Source organism: Colossoma macropomum, unplaced genomic scaffold (genome assembly GCF_904425465.1).
Source record: "Colossoma macropomum unplaced genomic scaffold, Colossoma_macropomum, whole genome shotgun sequence".
Classification (NCBI taxonomy): domain Eukaryota; kingdom Metazoa; phylum Chordata; class Actinopteri; order Characiformes; family Serrasalmidae; genus Colossoma; species Colossoma macropomum.
The window spans coordinates 6,118,867-6,143,569 of record NW_023494791.1 but is presented as its reverse complement, the minus strand read 5'-3'; the positions used below and the strand labels follow the sequence as shown (position 1 = coordinate 6,143,569).

At 38.3% G+C, this 24,703-nt stretch overlaps 1 protein-coding gene across 1 annotated transcript in view; it reads right to left on the bottom strand.

Annotated features, from left to right (window-relative positions):
• The window catches only part of LOC118810153 (CUB and sushi domain-containing protein 1-like), a 597,007-nt gene that overhangs the window by 169,152 nt on the left and 403,152 nt on the right, over positions 1 to 24,703 (bottom strand). Inside the window, 6 exon segments of the mRNA XM_036573713.1 lie at positions 9,020 to 9,208; positions 11,436 to 11,623; positions 12,372 to 12,510; positions 13,838 to 14,032; positions 19,339 to 19,665; positions 20,319 to 20,501. Of these exon segments, the coding sequence (XP_036429606.1) occupies positions 9,020 to 9,208; positions 11,436 to 11,623; positions 12,372 to 12,510; positions 13,838 to 14,032; positions 19,339 to 19,665; positions 20,319 to 20,501 (1,221 nt within the window).

Here is a 24,703-nt window from a genome sequence, read left to right as displayed (position 1 = left end):
TTTCTATATGGCATGTAATATGCAAATCAGCTTGTAACACCACAACCGTCATCTGTGCTATTTCTCATTTTAGGTGGCTGTCACCATTTTAGAGGTGGGCAATATGACAATATTTTATTGTTAACATAATAAATTGTGTTTGCTGTGGAAAGCATAACACAGATATTGTCTGTACCTAAAGAAAAGAGAGCATATTTAGTTCTGTTTAATTTTTAAAGCTACACTACATTCGTTTTGGGAATTTGGCGACATCTCTGGTGGAAAATGTGTAATTGCATTTAACATGCAAAAGAGCATGCTGTGATTTAGGTTGTGCTCTGGACCCCTTCCCTGAGCAGATGAATCTGATGACTGCGAGCGCATTGAAAAAGAATTCAAAGAGAATTCAAAACTTGGTGAAGGACGTGACTTCCGAGAACGGGAGTGAATTATCTACTACTGTCATCATATGTTCATCAGTATAATGTTGATTTTGCCTTTGTGACCTAAACATCGAGTCAGGCCTTCTTTTTGAGACTCTCTTTTTGAATGATGTTATTATGTAAAGACATATGATGTGGTCCACAACACTCTTGACCCAACGCCTCTGACTTTTAAAAGATTATTTCAGGCTTTAGAGAGCCACTCGCATCATATTTTAGTGTTTTTTTTCTCCTGACTTAGTAACATTACTTATTTTTATCTAATAAAATCTTACACAGTGCAGCTTTAAATTTGGTTCTACTAGTGCACTGTGTTTCAAAATACCACAATATATATAATGTATTGTAAAAATGTTTTTAAATATTGTGATCTATTTTTGCCATATTGATGCTCTTTAACAATTTCTTGACCTTACATCAGCTTCACACTTGTGTTAGACTGTTAGACTAAGCCTAGACCGAAAAGAATTTCCAATGGTGATTCTCCCCATTGTTGTTATTGGCTGTTTCCTCCGGCTTCACATCTAGCCCTTGCCTGTAGCACAGTTTCACTTCTGCAAGCACTAAATTAAAAAATACTGTTTGTCCATGCGCTTATGTATCAAAACAGAATTAAATATTTGACATTATTTAACCTCATGCGCACGACTAGAGAGGAAAAACAGCCTGAGACTAAATGAATGAGAAGAGCCTCAGAACACAAGCTAACATAAAGAAATATAAAAAAGCAGAAAGAAGAAAACAATAACGAAAACATTTAACTGTAAATTGATGTAAAATCTCACTGTGTGGTAAATCACAATTCTGTATATTTGGACATGTACAACTATTATACCCAAATAACTGTGATATTACAGGTTTCAAATCATTTTGAATGCATTAAAACTGACCCGACACTGAAATTTAGCCCAGCGTTACGCGTAATCCAGGTCCGGGAAACCGGCACGTAGAGCTGAAAAGGTGAGGCTCTAAAACTCTAATGAGCTCACAAATATATAATTGTTATAAAAGAGCAAGATGAATTTTTCCTGTTGTATATTTCCTCCATAACTTGTAGTTCTTGTTTGGGACAAGTTTTAAAATTGTAAGCTTTTATTTCGTTTCTTCAACATTTTTCTGTCCTCAGGCGCTGATCAGATTAAACGTAAACACAAATCACGTTTAATTAAAACTGAAAACATATCTTACATAATTTATGACTGTAAAAAAAAAATCAAGATAGAACTGATTCTTATACGACAAATAACCCATATCCTATAGGAGACAACAATTAAGTGTTTCTCATGAATATAACGAAAATTTCCTTAAGAGGAAGAACATATTAGAAGGCCCATATCATAGAAAAACAAAACAGCAAGATCAAAATTTGCTTTTGTGAAACAAGTTTGATGTTGTATGTAAACATCCCTAACGTTTCTAAACATACTGTTCACTGCACAGTCCATACAGTCCATATATAGAAATTAAGCTGCAAAAACAGTCTGTTTTAAACTGTTTTTGTGATGTCACATAGACCAACAAATCATCATATATTCGCCCATTCAGCCTACAGCACTTCAGCCCTGCCCACCGGCCCATTCATGCAAAAGTAAGGAGCGCTTCAATCAGAATTGCTTTTTGAACAAGACACGATACAGGGCAGCAAATCAGTCTTAAAAACAAAGTAATAAAAACAGCCTGTTTAATTGTAAGGAAAACAGAAAGGAAAATTATGATTCTTTTTGGTACATAAAAGCACACAATCGTCATAAGTCAAATCATCGTATATATATATATATAATATATATATATATATATATATATATATGACACATACTCATACACATTTGTATATCTGTAAAAATGTAAAACACTCTGAATCACCACATTTTATCCTGAAACTAATCTAGCAAATATAGCACAACACAGGTTTGTTGTACTTGGACATGGACTCTTCCCAAAATAGCACTGTTAGTTTTTTTTTGTAAGCAAGCGTATGGTGTTTGCGCTAGTGATCCCACCCAGCTCTTCAGGCTACAGTGATGCTGGTGATTAAATGGAGCTTCGTGGTGTGCATGTTATCATATACGCCCCAGGCCACAATGGAAAGTTAATCAGCGAGAATAGCTCTTTCACTGTGAGACAAATAAAGTCTAGTAATGGCATAGCACCCCAGCATGTGTCTAGAGTACACGAGCAGAGAGCTCTTAACGTTTGAGGAAAATAACACACACTTTTTATCAGTGCTCTCTGGAAGACTTGGACAGTCTTGGTGTGCAAGCAAATACATGTGTGAACTGAGTAAGTAATAAGCTAAGATTTGGCAATGTAGCATTTTCCATGACCTTTGAACCTTATGGACCTTATCAACTGGCCATTCCACTTAAAAGCAGACTGTAATAAACTGAAATTGAGGTTAATTACCCAGAGCACACAATCTAATGGGGAATTCCACTGATTTTTAGAATTTTCTGCATAATTCAGTGGTTGAGATGTAAACGATGTCATTCTGACTGGTTTGACAGGAAATGGTTCATTGTAGCGAAACTTACGAGTCACATTTCTTTACAGTGTTGGTGCTAGGAACCAGGGGTCCACAACACTAATATAGACATTTTATTTACTATGTAAAACCAACAGTGAACTACATGTTCTTCTGAGTTTTTATATGTAATGTTAATAATCATAAATTAGTGGGAAATCTGAAAAAAAAAGTTTTCTTTGGGGACTATTTAGCCTTCTAATGCCCTGCATGTACCATCTGTTATGAATGGCTTTTAACCGCTTATCTGACCAGGGCCTGCTGGCGGACCCAAAGTTTTATAACACACTTCTATAACCTAAAAATAGCTCCACCAGTTTGCACTGTAGTCCCTGTAGTTACTGAATGATAAGCCTTAGTATGTAATAAGTATGTAATTTTAAGGGGTTAAAAATTACTGTAGTGAACCGCTACCAGCTGCTGCTGGCCTCAAGATGCTCTTGAGGTGTGGCCATACTGATGGCCATGCCAGGAGGATCATGGAAGGGACACACCCTCTGGAAAAGGGATATTTGTGTTGCTTCTGTTTTTGTTCAGCAGTTAAAAGTATGTGTTTATTGTGTTGTTCTGTGTCGTGGAGTGGTTTTAGTTGGTGAGGGTGAAGTGTACTGTTAGTAGTGACCTCCCCCGAGTTCATGCTTCTGTATGTTTCTGCCCTCGTGTTTAATAAAGAGTATTTCTCGTAGCGGAAACATGGCCTCCCCTGTGTCTTACTCTACGCTGATGCTACAATATGTTTTTGGCCAAAATCTTCTCAAAACAATGTCTAGGGCATCAGACATTGCATTCATCATCATTTCATGTAATGACTTTCTTTGAAAGAGCTTTTAGAGGTAGAACTCTACAGACACCTAGTTCCTATCACCATCACCGTGAAAAATTCTGACTCTGTACATTTCTCTAAAGTGGAGTACTTTAGAGAAATGTACTTTACTTTTGGAGCTATGAGATAAGCTATGAGATAATCTATCTGCATAAGGAAGCAGTAAGTCAAAGGAAAATAAGTGAAAAAAAAACAGAAGTTTCCAAAACTACAGTTCAAAAAAAGATTGAAAGATGCAGAGAAACTAGGACAACAATCGTGCAAGACCTGGTAGACACCAAAACCGACCCCCCAGATATGAAGATGTTTCTGTCCTTTCATGCACAACAATGTGCAATTTAACAGTAGACTGCTATGTAATATACACTGAACAACTGCACAGCTGATGTCTGATAGAATTTGTTACATCTTACAAACATACAAAGGCTGTACAGTATGTTACATAAAACCTATGTATTTAACTTATATTTCTTTATTAGATTTTTTGGTTTTTTTTTCCTTTTTTGTTTTGTTGTATTAATAGAGTCTTTGTATACTCACTTGTTGTCTGGGAGAGCAAAGAATTTGAGAGATGGCTAGAGTATGAACAAGTAGTAACAAACTCTGCAATCAAGATGATCACATTCATCTGATGTTGTGAAGCTGGAACCTGCAGAATCTGGTGATAGATGATACATGATCTGAGAAATGAAGCTGGTGAGCTAAGATCACTCCAAAATTTTTAGACCTGCATGATGGACAGACTCAACAGTTACAGAAAGGTCCGGTGTGGTGCTCTACAGGAAGGTAGAGTAGAGTTCTCTTGTCTGTTTCATGTGGTGAGTCTCTATCCATGAAAATATATCAGAAAGAGATTTGGGAGGTGGACGGAAAAAAGAAGTGGGTGTCATCAGCATAGCAAAGATAAGTCCATGTGAGTTTAACACAGATCCCAATGATTTAGTGTACAAGGAGAACAGAAGTGGACCCAGATATCCTAATATATAGTTATACTGCCCACTGCTGTGGTAGATCAACACAAAACATCAAAAAGAACAATGAAATGAACAACTAAACTCTGTCTTAAATCTTCTACACCTCCTGCTACAGTCGCTACTATGGGTCAGTCGCATATCCTGAAATTCATTTGAAAGAGGGCTGAATACAGGTTTTGCAGGCCTGCTGACAACCATTAAGCCCCAGACACATTGCTACAGTGAGGATGGTGACCACCAATTAGCCAAATTCATTACAGCCAAATCATTAGAAAATTACCCACCCATTGCCACTGTCAGAAGGAAAATACATTTTTGAGCATTAAACACAACACATGATTGCTTGCCTCACATTCAACTGGCTAATATTTGCTACTGTAACAGCTGATAGGTAAAGGGTCAATTAATTCCACAGCAGAAGCAGTGAACAGTGATTTTCTTGTTTTTTTTTTTTGTAGTATTTCACTTCGTTTTCTTCACCACAATCAATTATTTTTACTCACCAGCAGGATAAGTAGCCTATAGGAATTAGTAAAACTTAGCCAAGTTCTTACCCCAGGAAAGAGAAATCCACTCCTTTAAATCTGTCATCTGAGGAGTTTGGTCATGTGTGTACTACTGTTTGCATCATTACATCAGTAACATCATTTTATGAAGTTTGTAGAACTAGAGCTTTCTTTGAACTACTATGTTTCTATCACTGTATTAAAGAAAGATGAGGGGTTGGTCCTCCCTGCACCCTGTAACTATGCCCCTGCCACTGGGAGTACACTGTGTCTTGAAAAGAGGATCTTAAAGCTGATGTTCATATGAGAATGTAAGACTGTTCAAATCCTAACGCTATTACCTCTCACATTCATATTCATAAGCGCTGTCTGCAATACCATGGCAAACCCAGGAGGCCAGCTGATTCAGGCTCTGTAATACCAGCTTCTGGAGACCCATAAATATTTCCAATCTCAAGTCCCAGGCATTGCTGAGAAATTTGGTGAACCGATTATCTGGTCATTAGATATCTGATCATATTCAAGTTCATCGTTTCCATAATGCCATAAAGCATCTTATGCCTAAACGTATCTAATTGCAAGGAGCAGCTGTGAGAACCAATCCCGGCAAAATATTCCTTCTCTTTCTGAGGGAGCCTATTAGCATTAACTCAAACCTATGCTGTACGCAAGCAGAGGCTGAAGATTTACGAATATTAGCCGACGGAATAGACAGTCAACTCAAGCGCACAACATATGTCTCCAAAACATACATTCCTATCTCCCAGAACAGTTGTGGATACAGCTGTCCCGCCTATAATGAAGGTCAGGCTCTGATGAGAGCACATCAGGCTGAATCGGAGTCTATTAGAGGAAAAAGGCAAGCGGCCGATAAGGAGCCGTCGGAGGAGGAAATTGGAGATTCCGAAACCAAATGGGCTGCGGCCTGATTGCACTTACTGGAAAACACTCCACACGCTTATTTCAATCCCTCCCACAGCCAGGAAACAAATAAGATAAACAGCTTGAGTGAGCACTCTCCTGTAGCTACTTCCTCCCTATCTAGCCAAGTGACTCTCTATGGCCTCCTTCTCCTTCTTCTCCATCTACAAAGTTATCTTTGAAACTGTTCGTTCAGGTTAGCACTCGGCTCATCAAAAATGGACGTCTCGGGGGAGCGTCGAGACTGCTTACCCTTTCTCACCCTGATAAAAAAGGCATGAGCTGGATGGCTCCCAACACTGGTGCATTTGAATGGGGAATGGAGGAGATAGAGAAAATGGGGCTACTCCCCACTGCACTAGCCACTTTATCACACGACAGCTTCTTTCTCTGAAGCGTCCACATTTACCACTCAGGAACAGTTTTTGCTGGTGTTATGTATTATTATACTGCTATCTGCAATGGACTACCTATGAATTGTACTATGTCATCGTCAGTGTCATAAGAAAACTTATTTTTCCTTTTTCACTCGTGATTAGAAAATGCCATTCTGTGAACGTTTCATTTTTCACTGTTTTTCTTCTTATAAAGAAGGTATTTTAGAGATGCAAAGTTTTCTTACATTATGCTAAGCTGCTTATATACTTCTACAGTTAATCTACTCAGGTCTGTACTTAAGCACTAGTCACATTGTTTAATACTGTTTTCTTTGTTTTTACACTGTTTTGTCCTGTGCTTTTATTGTATTCACTATATTTAATTTATTGTTGGGCTTTGGGCCTAGTTGTGCCCTGTTACGATTTAGTATTGCACTTCACTGTTTTGCTTAATTGTACTGTGTGTAGTCCTGGTCATATGTGCCATGTGGTCCAGGAAGCACTGGCATTGTCTTTTATTTCAATGCAATGCCCTGAGGCAGCTGTTTTTTTATTGTTTCGTTCCAAGCTTGCATACATCCCTGTTTAAAAATTTGGAAATACTGTTTGCAGGCATACCAAACTAATATATGTGCACAAATGATTCTAATGTGATCCTAGAATGATACAGCTTCACAGGTTTGTTTGTACTTTGCTTCACAAGTTCCAAATGATTTGTGGGAAAGTAGAAATTGTACACATAGTTTCACATTAATTTGAAATCAATTATAACCACAGGCATTCAGCAACTTTTTTCCCCATCGCATCCTCAAGACACATTTGATAAATAATCAGATCAGTCGATGAAGCAAGATAAGTATCAGATGGCAGACTTTTGCTGTGCTCTAAATGCAACATGTTTAGCCAATTTACCTTCCTCTTTCTCTGTCATCAGTGACTCTGCTTACTTTATTTATAATAAGTTGAAAATTAGTTAGCTTGACAGAGAATATTATACAAACAGAGATGTGCATTTAGACATTAGAAAAGAGGAGGGCTAGTAAGCAGGGCTCAGACTCACTGTCAGAGGCTCTGGGTGCCTCTGGGAGAGACAGCATGCCCACAACAGCAGGGTGAATGGGTGGTACCTCAGCATCATACATGGAGAGCCGAAACTAATCTTATGGCTCCCCCATACTTCTCTCCAATTCATGTGTCCAACAAGTTTGCTCCACTCAGTGAGATACCCATCGAGAAGTCTGTTAAAAGTGGTTATAGGTGATTCTATTTACAGTACATGAAAATAGCATTTCCTTTCAGGGAGCCAGTAACAGTTATCTGTATACCAAAGCCAGGTACTGTACCATAGTGGGAACCTGACTAACTATAGATTTTCTAGGAAAGTTATTCCTGTAGGTACTAATGATGCTCGTCCGCATTGGGCCTCATTCACCAATGTTTTTCTAATTTTTTTCTTAATTTTGCTCTTGAGAAAGGTTCTAAGAAAAGGTTTACCTTAGATTTATGATGCGTTCTTAAATTGTTTGCAACTTTGCGCTCAAGTGCGTGTAGATTCTGTTTTTACCTAAGTGGGTTTTAAGAAGAAATTTCTTCTTAACAACAGCTGGTGAATGAGGCCCAAAATATTAAATAGGTGTGAGTTCTGTATCCCTTAGGCATTAAACTTCTTGCTTCTCTCCTTGCGTTCATGCATGTGTGTAGTGCCACCATGTACATGTAAGACACTAAGCTTTGAAAAATCAATCCCCCTTAATAAATCAAATGTGTTGATGATGGGTGTGGTTCACTCTGGACTACTGGTCAGAACACAGGGATGAGGAAGAGGAATAAACTTTCTTTATCGGTAATCATAAAGGAAGCAGCACAAGTAGAGGTCTAGATGAGGACATACATGCATGTGTAAGAAAGTCTGCAGCTGTAAAATAAACAGCGAAAAACAAAATGTTTATGATCTCGTGCCACAGATCAACATTTAACAACGCATTTAACAGTGCCACAAATTTTTACATGACCTTGTTCCAACCTCTCTTTATCCCTCAGAATTAAACAGGCTGTTTTTGTTAGTGGGCCTTTAAGATTGATATATGTAAATTAGCTTTGTTCTGATTGGCTGCCCTCATTCAAAAAGCATTCAGAGCTGAAACATTACATATGACTTCAATATGCATAGACAGAGCCAGATTGCTGTAGGCTGAATGGGCAGGGCTAACTATAGGCTGATAGGTAAACACGTAAATAACATCACAAAAGCACTGACTGCAAAATGGATTCTTGTAGCCACTTTGTTTCCATATATGGACTGTAAGGACTGGGGCAGTGAATGGCATGTCTTGAAAATTTAACAATGTTTACATGCTACTTCACTGTATAAGCCATTATTGAATAAAATTAATACCACTCTAAACTTTGGAATGGGATACAGATGCGACAACAAAGTTCTCCTTGATATGACTAGACTTTTGAGAAGAGGCCTACCGTCGCAGCTGGGCAGAGCATGGTTCCACTGATGGTTCCTCTCGCACACAATAGGCTCGTCATCGCTCAGAGTGTAGCCCTGATCACAGCTGAACGTCACTCTAGAGCCAATGGCAAAATTGTTCCCATGCCTTTTCCCATTCACGGGAATCCCCGGATCCAGGCACGAGTCGCTCTCCATCATGATGCCTGCGGGAACGGAGAAGACTCTTTCATTCCACCTCTGGCGCCCAAATTGGACAGAGAGTGGTGTCAAAAGCACTTCATACAGTATAAATCAGCAGAGGTTAGACCCCCGAAGCTCTCTCTCTTTCTCTCTTTAACTGACAGTCTCTCTAAATAGAGAATACTATTTAATGCAGTGTTCGGTTAATGTGGTGGCTTTCTTAATGCAGTTAAATCCCTTGACATTTCCCTTTTTGTGCCCCTCAGCTTATTTCCTGCTATATAAGTCCAGGGTTGGGCGGACATTTCTATCTTTAGGAGGATCTTAAAGGCGATTTCTATTTTCGCGGCTTCTAACTAGATTGTGAGAGAGGTTTGAAATAACTGAATAATAATCCATCAACTCCAATGAGTTTCAGAGGAGATAGCAGGGTTGCATAAGGTGTGCTGTCAGAATCACTTCATTGTGAGTCATGAATATCTGTTAAGTGAATCTAGCCACCCCCTCCGTGTTCTCTTTGCGACTGGGTCTCTCAACCCTCTCTCTCTCTCCTTATGCGGTGCATTATATTACAACGGTGTCATTCAATCCGCCCTGAAAAAAGAAAGCAATTGGAAACAATTTGCCTAATCACCTGGCGCTGGTCAAGAAGGCTTATGCATTTTTTAGGAATGACAGTATAATCAGTGTGATGGTGCACATATATTTTCAAAGAAATAAAGCAGTGCATTTCTACGCATCTAGGTCTAATTACTATGTTAACTACATTGGTGAAAAATTGAGGGGGTAGCAGAATGGGTAGATAAATTTTGTGGGGTAGCAGGATGGTTGTCAAACAAAGTACTGAAGCTTATCTTATTGATAGTATTTTCCATTAAATCTCCCAAAACAATAATATCATTGCTTTTACAAGTTTAAACAGAGGGCGACTGCGACTGTGAAAACGTACTGCGGATAGTGGGTGTACAGTTGTGTCAAGAAAAAACTGAAAAAAATTCTGTCAGTATGCCTAAAAACTAAATTCACTACCTTTTATCTGTTAACTTTACATGAGTATTATCCATGAACACTACAACGCCTCCACACATGTACACGCTGTTGATACAGTGATACCCAAAGCCTGGTCAACACCCATGGTCAAATTAGAAGTAAAAAACAGAAGTTAACACATTCCTAAATACTGAAATAATACTTTAATACAAACTTAAATATGGCATTTAACTGTAACACATGAATTATGTTTATTTGCTTGTTTAATTCGTGTTTATGAGTTTAAAATATGCCATAAATTGAAAGACCACATATTATGTTTATTTTTTACCCAATTTTTTAAATTCAGTATAAAACAGAAAAAATACAGAATAAACAGAAACAGGAAGCACTGAGGATGTATTAACTTATTTTAACTTAGAAAAAAACATGTATTTTGAACAGGCTGCCCAAACTTTTACAAATGACTAAAATTGTTTGTTTATGTATTTTAATATTGACATAAACAGTATTAAACATCCTGTAATTATGGTATTTTGTTAACCCAGTATTATGTGTGAAATCTGGTGCTAGTATTGAATGTAGGCTACAGGCTTTCAGTGTCAGCCCCCCCTCCGCCTCACACACACACTTCTCAGAACAAATTTGCACCCCTGGTTTCACAGTAATTAAGATGACAATATAAGCATTGTGGACTAAATATATTCACTATTTCGGCTCACAGCATGGATTCTAAAGAATTCATAGAATAATATCAACATAATATTAAAGTTTAATTGCATTGTAAATCGCTATTTATAAAACGTCCCCCAGCTATTATTTTAACAGCCTTCCATATTCAACTCTCTCTTACAGCACGCTTAATAATTCAATAAGGTTGGTAACCACTCTTATAGTTATCTACTGCCTCTGGTTATTATTATGATTGGTGACGTGATGTTATCACTGAATCTGCTGTGAAATGCTACTCGTTTGTCTTAGCAGAGCCTGTAGACTGAGGCTGGCCTGAAACTCTGTAACTAAGGAGACAACCGGCTCCAATCAGCTTCCAATCAGACTCGCCAGCATTGCAGAGCTATTGCCGAACATGAAGCAATGGCTGAATCCGAATGGGCTCCCTGCTCGCTGTTAAAGTGCACTCACGTAGGGCATGAGCCAATGGCTTTTACGCGCTATGTAGTGCTCTACACGTCAATTAGGGAGTCATTCTGGACTGAGCCAAAATGTTTTTGCGCAGAGTCCCGGGGAAGGTTGACTCACTCTCATAGCGGATTTGGAAGCCCTCGCTGGAGCGGCTGTTGTCGGTGGTGAAGAGGAGGTACATGTAATTGCCGGTGCTGATGAGGAAGTGAGGTGCCTGGGTGCCGTGGTACTCTCCGATCAGCGGCGACGAGTTGGAGGGCCCGTCACGGATCTCCAGCGTGTCGTAATTAACCTCGGTCTGGAACCTGTGCGTGTAGGGGGACAGCGGCAGAGAGCAAGAACATATGCTTACGGCCCGGGTATTTCAACAGGATTATGAATGATTAACCCCTTAAACTGTCAGGGACCAGAACAATTTGGAATCATCATTTTCAACAATGTAAAGCCAATTTAGTTTGAATTACATCAAATACAATTCTAATATGACACTCAAACTCTGCGACTTAATAGGTTTCAAATAATGTTGTAGGAAGCTGAAAGATGTGTCCAGAATGATAAGCAGAGCTGTAGATGATTCCATAACAACTTCAGAGCATCGAGAATGAAGTTAGAATGAAATAAACATTCATAATGCTTAATATTTGAAAAGTGGTCGCTTTGACTTTTACTGAATCTGAATTGAACTGGATTTAAATGCAATGAATTTACTTGATGTGTTCATCATTTCTGTGTGAATTAAATATTTTTTTTGTTTAATATAACTTGAAAATGGCAGTTGCCCATTGAGTGGACCAACAGAAATGTCTAGTTTATAAGATTTCTTATGGAAGTTCTTACTGAATTACTGAATTTCAGACTTTTGAATGGTAGTGTATGTGTACAAATATCAGCGTTCTTCACTCTCAAGTTAGTTTAATAAAATTTTAATTAAGAAGTTTAGAGGTTAGGTACAGGAGGTAATGAACATAAAATATGGGGGATGAAAAGAAAAAAAAAAAGAGGGACTTCAGCTGGGGTCATGGCTATGAATTTGAACTTGCTCAAAATCGATACCTGTCAAAAGAGATCTTGATGGCATGATCCTTCCTGGCTTCAATCACCCATTCACAGTTGAGGGAGTCTTTGTAGTAGCCAGGCCAGCCAGGGGACAGCAGCACTCCTGCTGGAGCCGTTAAATGCCCACCACAGGGAGCTGGGAAAGAGAAGTAGAAAAATCAGACTATCAACAAACCTCCCCTCTAAACCCAAAACAGTCCTGCATCTGAGGGGAAAGCATTTCATGGCATGAGGCTGGATGGCAAGTGGATAACAGTACCACCTCGCACAGCTTGACTGAAGCATGAAGTATATTCCTATTCAAACACCAACTGGCCACTTCATTATGTACACCTACTTGCATCTACACTCTTTGTCCATTTTATCAGCTTTACTTACCATATAAGTGCACTTTATAGTTCTACAATTACAGACTGTACAGACTGATCCACTCGTACCAGCACAACACATAGTAACACCCCACCATCACAACAGTGTCACTGTAGTGCTGAGTATGATCCACCACCGAAATAATACCTGCTATGGGGGTCCTGGTCATTGAAGAACAGAGTAAAAGGGGGCTGACAAAGTATGCAGAGAAAGAGATGGACTACAGCCTGTGATTGTAGAACTACAAAGTGCTCCTACATGGAAAGCGGAGCTGATAAAATGGACAAGGAGTGTCAAAACAAGGATGTAGCTTGTGACACAAAATGAGAAGGCCTTTTAGTCTCAGCATTAAAGGGTTAATAATATTAATACTTAAAGTTCACTTCACACCACTTATATATTGTGTTTAAAAATCAAAAATCACCCATGTAACTGTATTGTTATTTGAAGCCTCATTACCAGAGAGCACCTTACTGCCTCTCCATTATACCTCTGGAATAAATCACCAGAGCAAGCTTGAGCAGGTCTCTCTTTTGCATGATTAATAATTATTTTGTCCCAGTTACATTTAGTTTTTTGATTTTATTCTATAAACTATATTGGTTTCATGCGAACATGTCATTCTGTGCCCCTCCCTAGTAAGTAATCCATTTAAGAAAAATATATACATAACAATATTAGGCTTATTACAATAGCAATTACACTAAATCTGTCACTATGTCACTTATCCAAAAAAACAGTAAAAAGTTTTTATTATGTTTATTAAATGTATTATGTTTATCAAATGCTTTCAGTTTTTGTTTTCATTCCCTGTTAACTGTTTCTTCTCCTACTTCCAACACTACATTTGCCTACCACTATAAGTCACTATAAATTCCGATACTGGAATTGGCTAAGACCAGTTTCAGCAGATTTTTGCTCCAAACCAGTCTTCTTTTACTTTTGATGCTTTATTTAATCTGTGTTATTTTAACAGGCAAACAATGCATCCCTTGTTAAATACTTCGAAGTAAATGAAAGCCATATCACACATAGCAGCAGAGGTCATTTATTCTGTCTTAAAGAACTTTACGCAAGACAACGAGGCTGCCTACCTTCACAGCGAGGGACAGCCGCGTTCCACACCACGTTGCCGTCCTGGATGACGCAGGTGATGGACTCAGAGCCGTGGGTTTTGATGAAGCCCTCATCACATGTGAAAAGGACCGAGCTGCCCAGTAAGAAGTGCTCTCCGAAGCGCTGGCCGTTGATGGGGATGCCGGGGTCATGACATTCGTTTTGGCCAAACGCTGCAGGATGAAGATGAGAGTAAAAAAAATCAATGTTGGAGTCAGAAAGACAGAATGCTAAAGAGCACAGTGCTGGTCACATCAGCTGGCTTGGCTGAAAAAAAGAATCCAATAAAAATGCATCATTAAAATAAAAAAATCTAATGTATTACCCCAAATCAACATAGACATGTTTAATGCATGTTTAGTTTTGCACTGGACAATGTACAGTCAAAAGTTTGTGCACCTCTGGTCAAATTACATTTTGTTGTTTTTGTTGAAAGATATTCTTGTTACTTTTACTACATTATTGTTTATTTGTATGAATTCTAATGATATAAGGTGTTTTTACTACTGAAAAAACTATTACTGTGCAGATTTTAACAATTTGCTTTGGTGCCTGAGACTTTTGCACAATACATGCGGTCATGCACAAGTTTGGGCGCCGCCGGTCAAATGACATGTTTTGCTGATATCCTAAATGAAAATAATGAAAACATATCCTCTGCAGTGAACACACTTCTGCATATTTTAAAGCATAATTACTGTTTATTTGCTGAATTTAAATGTATTTGCTGAATATAAAATGTAAGATATGCCCTGTGCAAAAGTTGTGGCACGTTATATTTTATGCTTCATGGTTTCGAATATGTTAAACAAAATCATCACACATTTGCCCCAAAACACGTCAAGCTGTTCATCTCTAATAGACTTGCTAAAGTGATTTCTGACACTGTATAGTATCCTGTTTATAAAATGGACAAATGTGCACAAAGTTCAGGTTTGTGACCTACTTTTGTCCAAGCAAACAAACATTTGGGCAGCAAGCATGTCTTGGTAAATCGAATACATTTGGGGTAAGGAGAAAATTGTGTAAATTTGATTTTGCCTAACTGTGCTCCTATATTTATATCTGACAACATTATTTTTCCATTCCTAGCTTGAAGAACATGAGACCTGACTTGGATTTTTTTGTGTGAACTCCCAATTATCCTCTAATGCCTGACGTGGGCAGCTCTTTGAGTGACACGTGGGTGTCACGAGTGTCAGACGAGATCCTTCAATTATTCGATAGGCGCAGGAGCTCCAGCACACAAAATCCCTGCCAGGCTATTTTTGTGGCCCTCAATTGGTGAGAAACATCTGTTTGTTCCACCCTTGTGGCAGCAGGATGGCTAATGCATGGGGACGAGGGCACTAGGGCCGAGGTTACGACCCCGCTGACAGTGTGGTTGTTATTACGGGCCTTTCTGCCAGACACTCCAGCTCCGTATTGGGACATGTCTCTTCCTGTCTGAGAGGGTCACACCCCATTACTACAGCTTCCACTGCAGAGATATCAAACCACGCAATCACCTGACACCCACACCCCCAACAAACCACCCCCATCAGCCACCATCTCACATTAAAAACAAACACATACAAGCCGCTGAATCCACCACCTGCACATGCACACGCGCTCACTTACACTGAGACATGTCTGGGATAAAAATGGTGGAAAAATAATCTTGAAAATATAACCTTCTTGGATATTATAGTTAGTTGTTGAGGCTTCTGTGTAATTTTCTGTTAAATATATGTTTTTTTTGCTGACTAGCACAGGATTCTTCCTAGATATGGGTGGAATTGGCTACAACTAAATAGCATTAAAAAAAAAAAAACACCCAGCCACCAAGCTCTACATACTGCAAAATGACAGACAATAAAAAACCTCTCACAGGAAAAATCCCAGTGCTGAATTAACTCTTACAGTCTTCGTGTCCTGCTGGAATTGAACATATTACATGTTAAATCACCACTGGGGATTTTACCGTGTTGTATTCTGTTGGCTTTACTGGTTCTGTGCAACAGCGAACATACACAGCAATGCCGTTTGGCAGCTCCAAATTGCTGTTCCTCTATTTCAGTAACATTTGGTTGGTGCTCCCTACTGACCACTTTCCTCTTTAACCACAGTCTGTCTGCATTTAGCTCCTAAGACGAACGCGATACACTCAATGGCCACTTCATTAGAAACCCCTCTTTTGCTGGTGAACAGTTTAGAGTCTGCAGCCAGTTCATAGTTTGTGTTAACCATCTAGCCTCCCATTAACAGAAGGAAATATGGACTTAAAGGAAATATAAACTCAATTAGAAGTAAAAGTAGCTTAAAAAAAACAAAAAAAAAAACTCGAGTACAAGTACGAAAGTATCAGGTCCAAAAACAGCCTTAAACTGACTTAAATGTTAAATTGAGTGCACAGTTTTATTCATTAATTTATTTTAGTTTAACATATTGGAAAAAAAAAGAGAAAATATAAAATGTCCTTTAGCTTTTTCAAAGGCCAAATTTATTTTTGTTTATGATATATTAAATTTTCCAAATGGAAAGTGTATTACAAGTGTGAGGATGTAGAGGATTTGTTAACTTATTTTCCCTTAGTAAATCAACAGTGTAATTTGACTAAACCTTTGCAAATCACTGTCCTTAAGTGTAAATAAAAGTGTGATCATTTGATTCTCAAATGCACTGAACTGAGTAAATTAATCACGTTACTATCCATGTGCCAATATCCACAAAGTAATGGCTAAACATTTCTGTTACTATAAAAATTGGTAACAAAAAATATTTTCATGCAGAAGTGACGAGGAAAAGGAGTAAAAATCTTGGAGCTGCCCACTTAGCTGGACTGGCTTGTGCTTTGGACCACCACGGTGTAAAAACAGAACCAGTAGAGACAATTTACAGCACGGTGGTGTGGCCAATTCTCTCCCTCATGGCATGTCTGGACGCGATATTATATTTCCTCTCCAAAGCCTGCAGAAACCAAATGTTTGCAGCTACTACTCAACAAAGCTCCTCTCTTTGAGTAAATCTGAAACTGAAACATTCTAAAGGGAGTTTGCCAAGGTTTTGTTTCACAAATTCTCCCAAATGCCTCTTTTGGTACATTTCTTTTGGGATCATATGGCTTATGCATCATTAAAAAGTAAGAAACCGACTCAAAGTTTCATTGTTTTTTTACATGCATATGCGAACAAGCAATGCACACAGGTGTTAAGGGTTAATTGAGGGTTAATTACACGCTGATTTGAAAAGCTGAATTCAGTCAAGGCTGTCCTTTGTGCAGTAAAAGAGGAAATACACTTAATAAAAGATTTCATAATAATCACCTTTTTGAATAGTCGATGTTACAAATGAGCCAATCAATCAGACTCTGTTAGAATGAAGTGCTCTGAAATATGCATGATTGAAATAAAGCAATATCCTTGAAGAACGTTTCTGCCTGACTGCATGAAAAAGGAACAACCCTGCAAAGCGATTTAGCACAATAGGGTCCACTGGACAATATGAAATGAATGCACTTACTAAATGAAGGTGTTTTGCTAGCACCTTTGTTTTGGATTAGATGTAATTTTGCAGTCTATAGTAAGAAGTAATATTACTGTCAGAACAATGTGTGGATTTGAATCCAGATTTATTAAAATTAATGAATTTACAATGTGAAAGACTTAAGAAAGGATGGGCCTTCAGCTAGAAATCTAATATTGCTAAATAAACAGTCAAAACTTGTTCTCACCCATAGCATCATGCAAACTGCATTCTAAAGGGGCACTCTGGTCAATATGAAAAACTGAGCCATCACTACTGCTGTTGAAGTGCCTATTTGCATCCTACAACAGAGATCTACTTGACCCTAGAGTGAGATTTTCTGGTTTAAAGACCATGAGAACGTCTTTCTGAAGTATGTTAAAGGTGGGAGGAATTGTAGAAAATACTTTTTTGGTGAGGGGCTGTCTGAAACGTTTCTGTTTTTGTAGTAGTGTTAAAGTTAACTTTTTACTAAAACATTAATGCAACAAATTGTTAACGCCACAAATTTTTGAAACATTAATGCTTTTCTGGTTTTACCCTTTAAACCACCCCCAGTTCCAGGCTGAATCTCAGCTGCAGCACACTATTGCTTTAGCCCTCTCAAGTAAAATTCTGAAGTTCTATTGGTGGCTCTCTTAATAAAACCAGTCATTTCCATCTACAGCCATGCTGTGAATCTGTTTATCAACAAAGTACATCAAGTCTGATAATTTGCAAGCAAAATACAGTGCTGATGCTAGCAATATTAGTAGTATAAGTAACGCTCGATAACGCTTGTGGCAGAACAACAATTCAACAATTTGTAAACAAACAAAAGTGGAAAGCTCCAGTTCCTTTAGAGCAAGATGTAACACAGAAGTATGAAAGTGAGACGCTACAATCGCAGAGAAGCTGGAACCTCTGACTGTAGATATATTTGACTGACTCATTGGTTTGAACATGCAGCCACATTTGCTCTCACTGGACGTTAATGAAAACTGGAAACTGCAGTCACTTACTCTTCTTGTTACAAGATTTTATGTTGAAGTTGAATTAAGTAATAAATATGTTCTTATTACAAAGCTTATTTTGTCCACTCACATGGCTACAGTACAAAAATGGACGAAAAAATTTAGTTTCAAATTTGAGTAAGTAAGGAAAATGCAATTAATCATGATTAACTACAAAACTAATGCAATTAATTATGATTGTTTCAATTGACAGGTCTAGTATTTTTTTTCCTAGCTGGCAAATGCAGAATGAAGTCAGAGAGTCAATGTTACTGCCAGAAAGCCAAGTATCTTTTTGTAACTGTGTAACTGTGGTAACTGTCTGCAAAACATCATTACGATGGAGAGAATGGATTGCTCAAATGAGAGAAATGACCTTCCAGGAGGACAGCAAGCTTAATGCTAAAGTTTGCATGGTAGCTACCTGGATATCTAGAGAAGTTTTTGAATGTGAAGATATTTAAAAACCTTACTGGAATTTAAAGAAAAAGCTACGTTGTTTACGGACTGAGATAAAAGGTACACTAATGTTAGCTTGGTTGTATTTAAAAAGCAGTGGCTATGCTAGTAGTCAGAACTGGTTGATATCACAGGGATTGATAATGATTGATGTATTTGTGTTATGCATTCTAGGTATTGTAGTGACAGAACTTGGATGAATAAAAACATGATAATGATATACAATTGTGAATTATATCTAATCAGTGTAGCTGAATGAAACAATGTGGCACTAAGGACTATTATATATACTACATAACAAAAAAAAATTCTAAAATCATACGCTTAGCTCAAAACACATTGAGTTCTTAAGTAATCTCAAATAAACCTGGTGTGGACAATGAAAGATACATGTTTAATTAACTATTAAATTGGATAAAAGCAGGTTGTATAGCTAAAACACCAGTAGCAGCCACACATTTTTATAGATACTCTCAGCCACACATTTTTATAGATACTCTCAGCAATAATAAAACATTGTTTACTTGTATAGGTGATATTGAAGCCCTTCCCAGTGTTGGAGTGATCTGACTGGAACTCCAGGCGCATGATGTTGCCGTTGCTGGCGATCTGAGAGGGCACGTCCTTGCCGGAGAAGGTGCCGAAGGTGGTGGGCTCAGGCATGCCGTCATCCTTCACGATCAGATAGTCAAACTGGGGCTCTACCTCAAAGTCGCTGAAAATGAGATGGATCCGGTTGCCCGGCTCGGCTATAATGAGCCACACGCAGTTCATGTTGTTGCCGTACTCCTCCGGGTAGTTGGGGGAGAGGATGATGCCTGATGGGGCGGTGAAATTGAAGAAGCAGGAAACTGCAGGGGGAAGAAGAGAGGCAGAACAATCCGTTACACACTTTGATTCAGGGACATTCATTTTCATTCATTGAAGCTTTCATTTTTGGGAATCAAGGACAACAAAATAACATGAATCCTAATAAAAACAAGCATTAAGAGCCGGGGCCCCTAAATAGCTCTATGGGCTTTAGATAATAGAACTTTTGGCTTCAAAGTCTAATACAGTGATCAAGGAGGAGGGGGCTACAAACATGATTTTAACATCTTCACACAGACTGTTTGGCGAGTGCGAGTAGACTGTGACTCAGGCAGCCGGAGCTGGCCCAGAAAAATCAACAACAACAAAATTATTAATTCAGCAGGCACTTGGCCCAATCTACAAAGCAATATCTTAAGTAAAACACCTTAACCATCACAAACACCTTACAATAAATGACAATCTCAGACAAGCTAGGTGGCTGAGCATTTGTAAAACACTGACATACTAAATGAACGAGTAATAATTGATCCTGAGAACAGTCTGCTCGGGAATGACCGTCTCCCCGGCCAACCCACTGGCATTCGGATTCGCACCATCTATCCGTCAAGCCCTTACCAGGGCAGCGCATTAATCATCCTAAATGGCAAAGCGTTAATTATAGCCGGCCGCTCGCTTTTGGAAGAGGACTCACAAACGCAGCTGGGTTTGTTTCCAGACCACTGGTTATTCTGCTGGCACGAAATCGTCCGCTCGCCGACCAGCTCGAAGGCGGCCTGACACTCAAAGGTCAGCACGTCGCCGTGTGAAAAACTGTCTCCCGTTCGCTTGCCGTAGGCTGGGATGCCCGGGTCTCCACACCCTCCTTTATCGATCTCTGTACAGGAAAGAAAAAATAAAAGACTTGTCAAAGTTCTGTTTGTCTTAACCGTGAGATTTTCTTGAGATGAGTGCAATTCTGTTGCACTGACATAACACACAGGGAACAAAGAAAGAAAATAAAGTAAATAAATAAAGTAATGGAGAAAGAAAGGCATTTTACTGATTAAATGGATGATCTACCATCTTTCTTTTGAATGTTTTATGCACTAACATAACATAAAATATATAAAGAAATAACTGAAAAAGAAATATTGTTGTATTAGATAAGAAAAAAAGAAACTTTTCTATTAAGCATTGTAGGTAGCAACATAATATAAGAATGAGAAATAAAGTAATGGAGAAATTACAAAAGGTTTCTGCTGCTTTGACATATACTAGTGAAGAAAGACAGACAGAAAGAAAGAAACAGTAAGAAAGAAAGAAAGAAAAAGAAATACTGATTAAATGGCATCTACCTTACATGTCATGACACATTATTATAGAAATATAGAAATGCATAAAGAAAAAAAAAACAACAAAGAAAGAAAGAAAGAAAGAAAGAAAAAAGAAAGAAAGAAATTAAATAAATAAATAAATTCACTGGTTAAATGGCTTCTTTTAAACATTTCATGTACTAGTTTAATGAAAGAATGAGAAACAAATTAAAGAAGAAAGACTAAATAAACAGAAACAGAAACCTGACCATCATTTATTTGAATAGCTTACATATAATGCACTGATGTACCTGATGGAACAACAAAAACAACCACATTGTAAGAAATAACAGCCTGGTCACAAATAATCTTCCTCACTCTCAATAACTATATGTAGGCAACTATACGTTTCAAGATTCAAGATTCAAGAGTTTTATTGTCATATGCACAGCAGAAACAGGCAGTTACACTGCACAATGAAATTCTTACTTTGCTGTTCCTCCATTCACCAAATATAATCTTAATATAATCTTAGAATAAAAAATAGAAAAATAGAGAAAAAAAATAGAAAATAGAAAATATAAGAATAGCACTAAAAACAAAAGTACAGTTATGTGTGCAAAGTTGAAGAAAATGCAAGTTACATGTGCGTAGTGCCAGTATGTAGAGCAGCTGTTCATAAAGTGCATTAACAGATGTAAACAGTAGTATTCTGTGCAAGTAATAGATGTAAACAATACGTATATGTATACCTACATTCATATCTATATCTATAATCTATATCTAGTGAAGGCCAGCCTCATCACTCAAACACAGGAGGAAGCGGGGGGGGCTTCTTTACTTCCTTTAGACTTTCTCTGCGTTTTCAGGTGGTGAACCTGGGGTAGTTTTTTGCACCAGCATAAAATGACAGTGACAAATGAATGACGTTCTGGAAGAGTTCATTTTGGTGTTAACAACCACGGTGTCAACTCAGCAGCAAGCGCTTCACTGACCCAGCCAGCCAATAATCTGCAGGGGGATGAGTTCTCCCCCTCCGTCTCCTCACCACCGATTCAACAACCTCTGCGTGGTGTTAAGAGCAAGTTAAATACCTCTGCAGCTGCCAGCGGCAATTAGCCGTCCGATCCGCAAAGACGCTGGGCTATCGTCTTCAAAGCGGACTCGCGCTGATCTCATGATTGAGAAGTCAATGGCTAAATGTACAATTAGCCTACCGCTCACCCCAGTCGGAAACCTTCCTCAGCTAACTCAAAATCAAAAAGGTAGAGGGCAATAACAGCCGTGGAAAATGAACAGCATGCCTACTTTTAGCGAGGGCGTTAAATCCAAATCAATGCTAATGCAATTATCCGATGAAAACACATTTACCTGGTCAAAATTCCATTTGTGCCATTATCGTAAGTGTCTGATAATGCCTGATGCATTTACACTTGCAGGCAAATGGATCTGACTTCTTGTTTGCGTTAAATATTAAGTGAATCTGTCTTTGAGCAATTTGGCAAACCTAAAAACAAAATTAACAGCATGTGATCAAAAACAGATGGGGAGCTTTTAAGAAGTGCTTTTCGCTTTGTTTGTGGTTCTAAATCACTTTTCTTTTGTAAATCTGCTCTGCTCTAGCCTTGGGGCCTTCCTTGGCCCAATTTCTTCAAACTTGTGTATCCAAGAGGAAAATATTCTTTTCCTACGCTGATCATCCACCAACATCAGTTTAATGCAAAAACAAATATCTAAAAAAGGCTTTTCAGAAACATCTCAATTCAGTCCTAGAAAACACACAAAAAAAATACAAAAAATTGAGTTTTATATAAAACATTAAAGGACAAATACAACATACAGCTACGAACATGGCTATAAAGACTATTCAAAATCTAGTTAAATTGGGTGCTAACTAACTAAGAGTGGTTCTAAAATTCTAATGTTATATACAGTACTGTGAAAAGTCTTAAGCCGACAGTATACTTCAAACGAAAACAATGCTTCAAAGCAAAACTTCGTGTTTTTGGCCAAAACGATGTGTGCAGTGATTTGAGTTTGTGCAGTGTGGTGTGCTCTCCCTGACTGTGATTGGTCCTAATTACAGCATCATTAATTCTGAGACCACTCCCCCTGACTGTGACTGGTGCTAATTACTGCATCATTCCTTTGGAGACCACTCCCCTTGACTGTGATTGGTCCTAATTAATGCATTATTCCTTCTGAGACCACTCCCTCTGACTGTGACTGGTCCTAATTACTGAATCACTCCTTTTGAGGCCACACCCTGACTGACTGGTTCTAATCACCATCATTAGTTTTTTGCTTAGACAAACACACATATTACAATTAAAAATAAAAAAAAAAACTTTTTCTAAGTGAAAATAAGTTTTTCTGAAGCTTTTTCTTTAAACAAGTGTTCACATCCTCTACAGAGAACACACTTCCACACATTTTAATGCACAATTACTGTTTATTTGCTGAATGCTGAACGTTTAGCTTGTGCAAAAGTTATGGTACATATAATGTAGAATATGTACAACTAACAAGTACACATAGATATTCACCAGTAATTCATAGGGCCTGCTATGTACCTGCATACTGTGTTATGACAAGAGCAACTTGAACGTAATAAGAAAGCAACCATGGATTACTTTCTCTGAGGCTTTAAGTAAGAAGATAAAATATGCTTTAGGCAACAGTGTTTTTCAGAAGCTCTTCTCTGGGTTTTTGTTGTTGTTGCTTCACTCCATCCAAGTTTTAAAACATAAAAAATGCATACATCACTTAATCAAGTAATCTTGTCATCACTGAGTCTAATCAAGAGATTCTACTGAGAGAGCAAACAAAAATATATTTAAACAACATTAAAGCACATTTCCACACATACAGTACATTTCTAGTCTAATATTAGTAAGGCAAAGAACAGCAGCCAATCATCAAGCCTGTGCAGAAATCTGAGGGAATATGGAAATGACCAGATGGTTTGAACATCTGTGAAGCCAGGCTGGTTGTGGAGTGACTAACCAGGATGGCCCGCAGGCTAGTTCAGTTTTACTCCTACATCTTTCAGTAGAGGCAGCATTTCAGTTACATGTGCACACTGGTGTTAATTGCTTGGTCTAATCTCATATCTTTGAGCTTTCTGCTCTATCAGCTGCCAATCCCAAGAGAACAATGCTAACCCTCACCATATTGTTCATGCTAGTGTGGAACATTTGTGAACAGATATTATTGGTTTTGCAAATTCCACACAGTTTAGACTTTGTTCCCCTCATTAACTCCACTCTAACTGATGCCTACCAATAGAAGCAAAGCCGTGCTGTCAGAAAAACAAAACTTTTAAATGATTAGAGATGCATTTGTGCTAGACACCTAGAGAGGCTCAGGCGAAATGTCCAGCCGGCCGTCCCTGGTGGGCCTGTTGTCAAACATGACAACGTGACTAGAAGCACAAGTGTGAAATTGGGTTTACACAAAGTTAATTGGGTTTGTGTCATTGTGCTGAGGCTATCCAGACAGTGAGAATTGCTCAATTGTGAGCTTACAGTTTAGAGTGGCTAGTGCTGTAACTGGGGAATCGGTTCCACACCAGCCTGTTGAAACAACACATTTTGGTCATGAAAAAATTGAGCAAACATGCTACTACTACTTCTAATACTATCAGCTTATTCAACAGTGTCACTCCATACCCACTTAGCGCATGACAATGTAAGCCAGGTTTATTGTAATGTGCTAAACAAATTAGATTCTGTTAGTCTGACCATCTGATGATGTGCAAAAAAAAAAAATCACAGATCCTGCT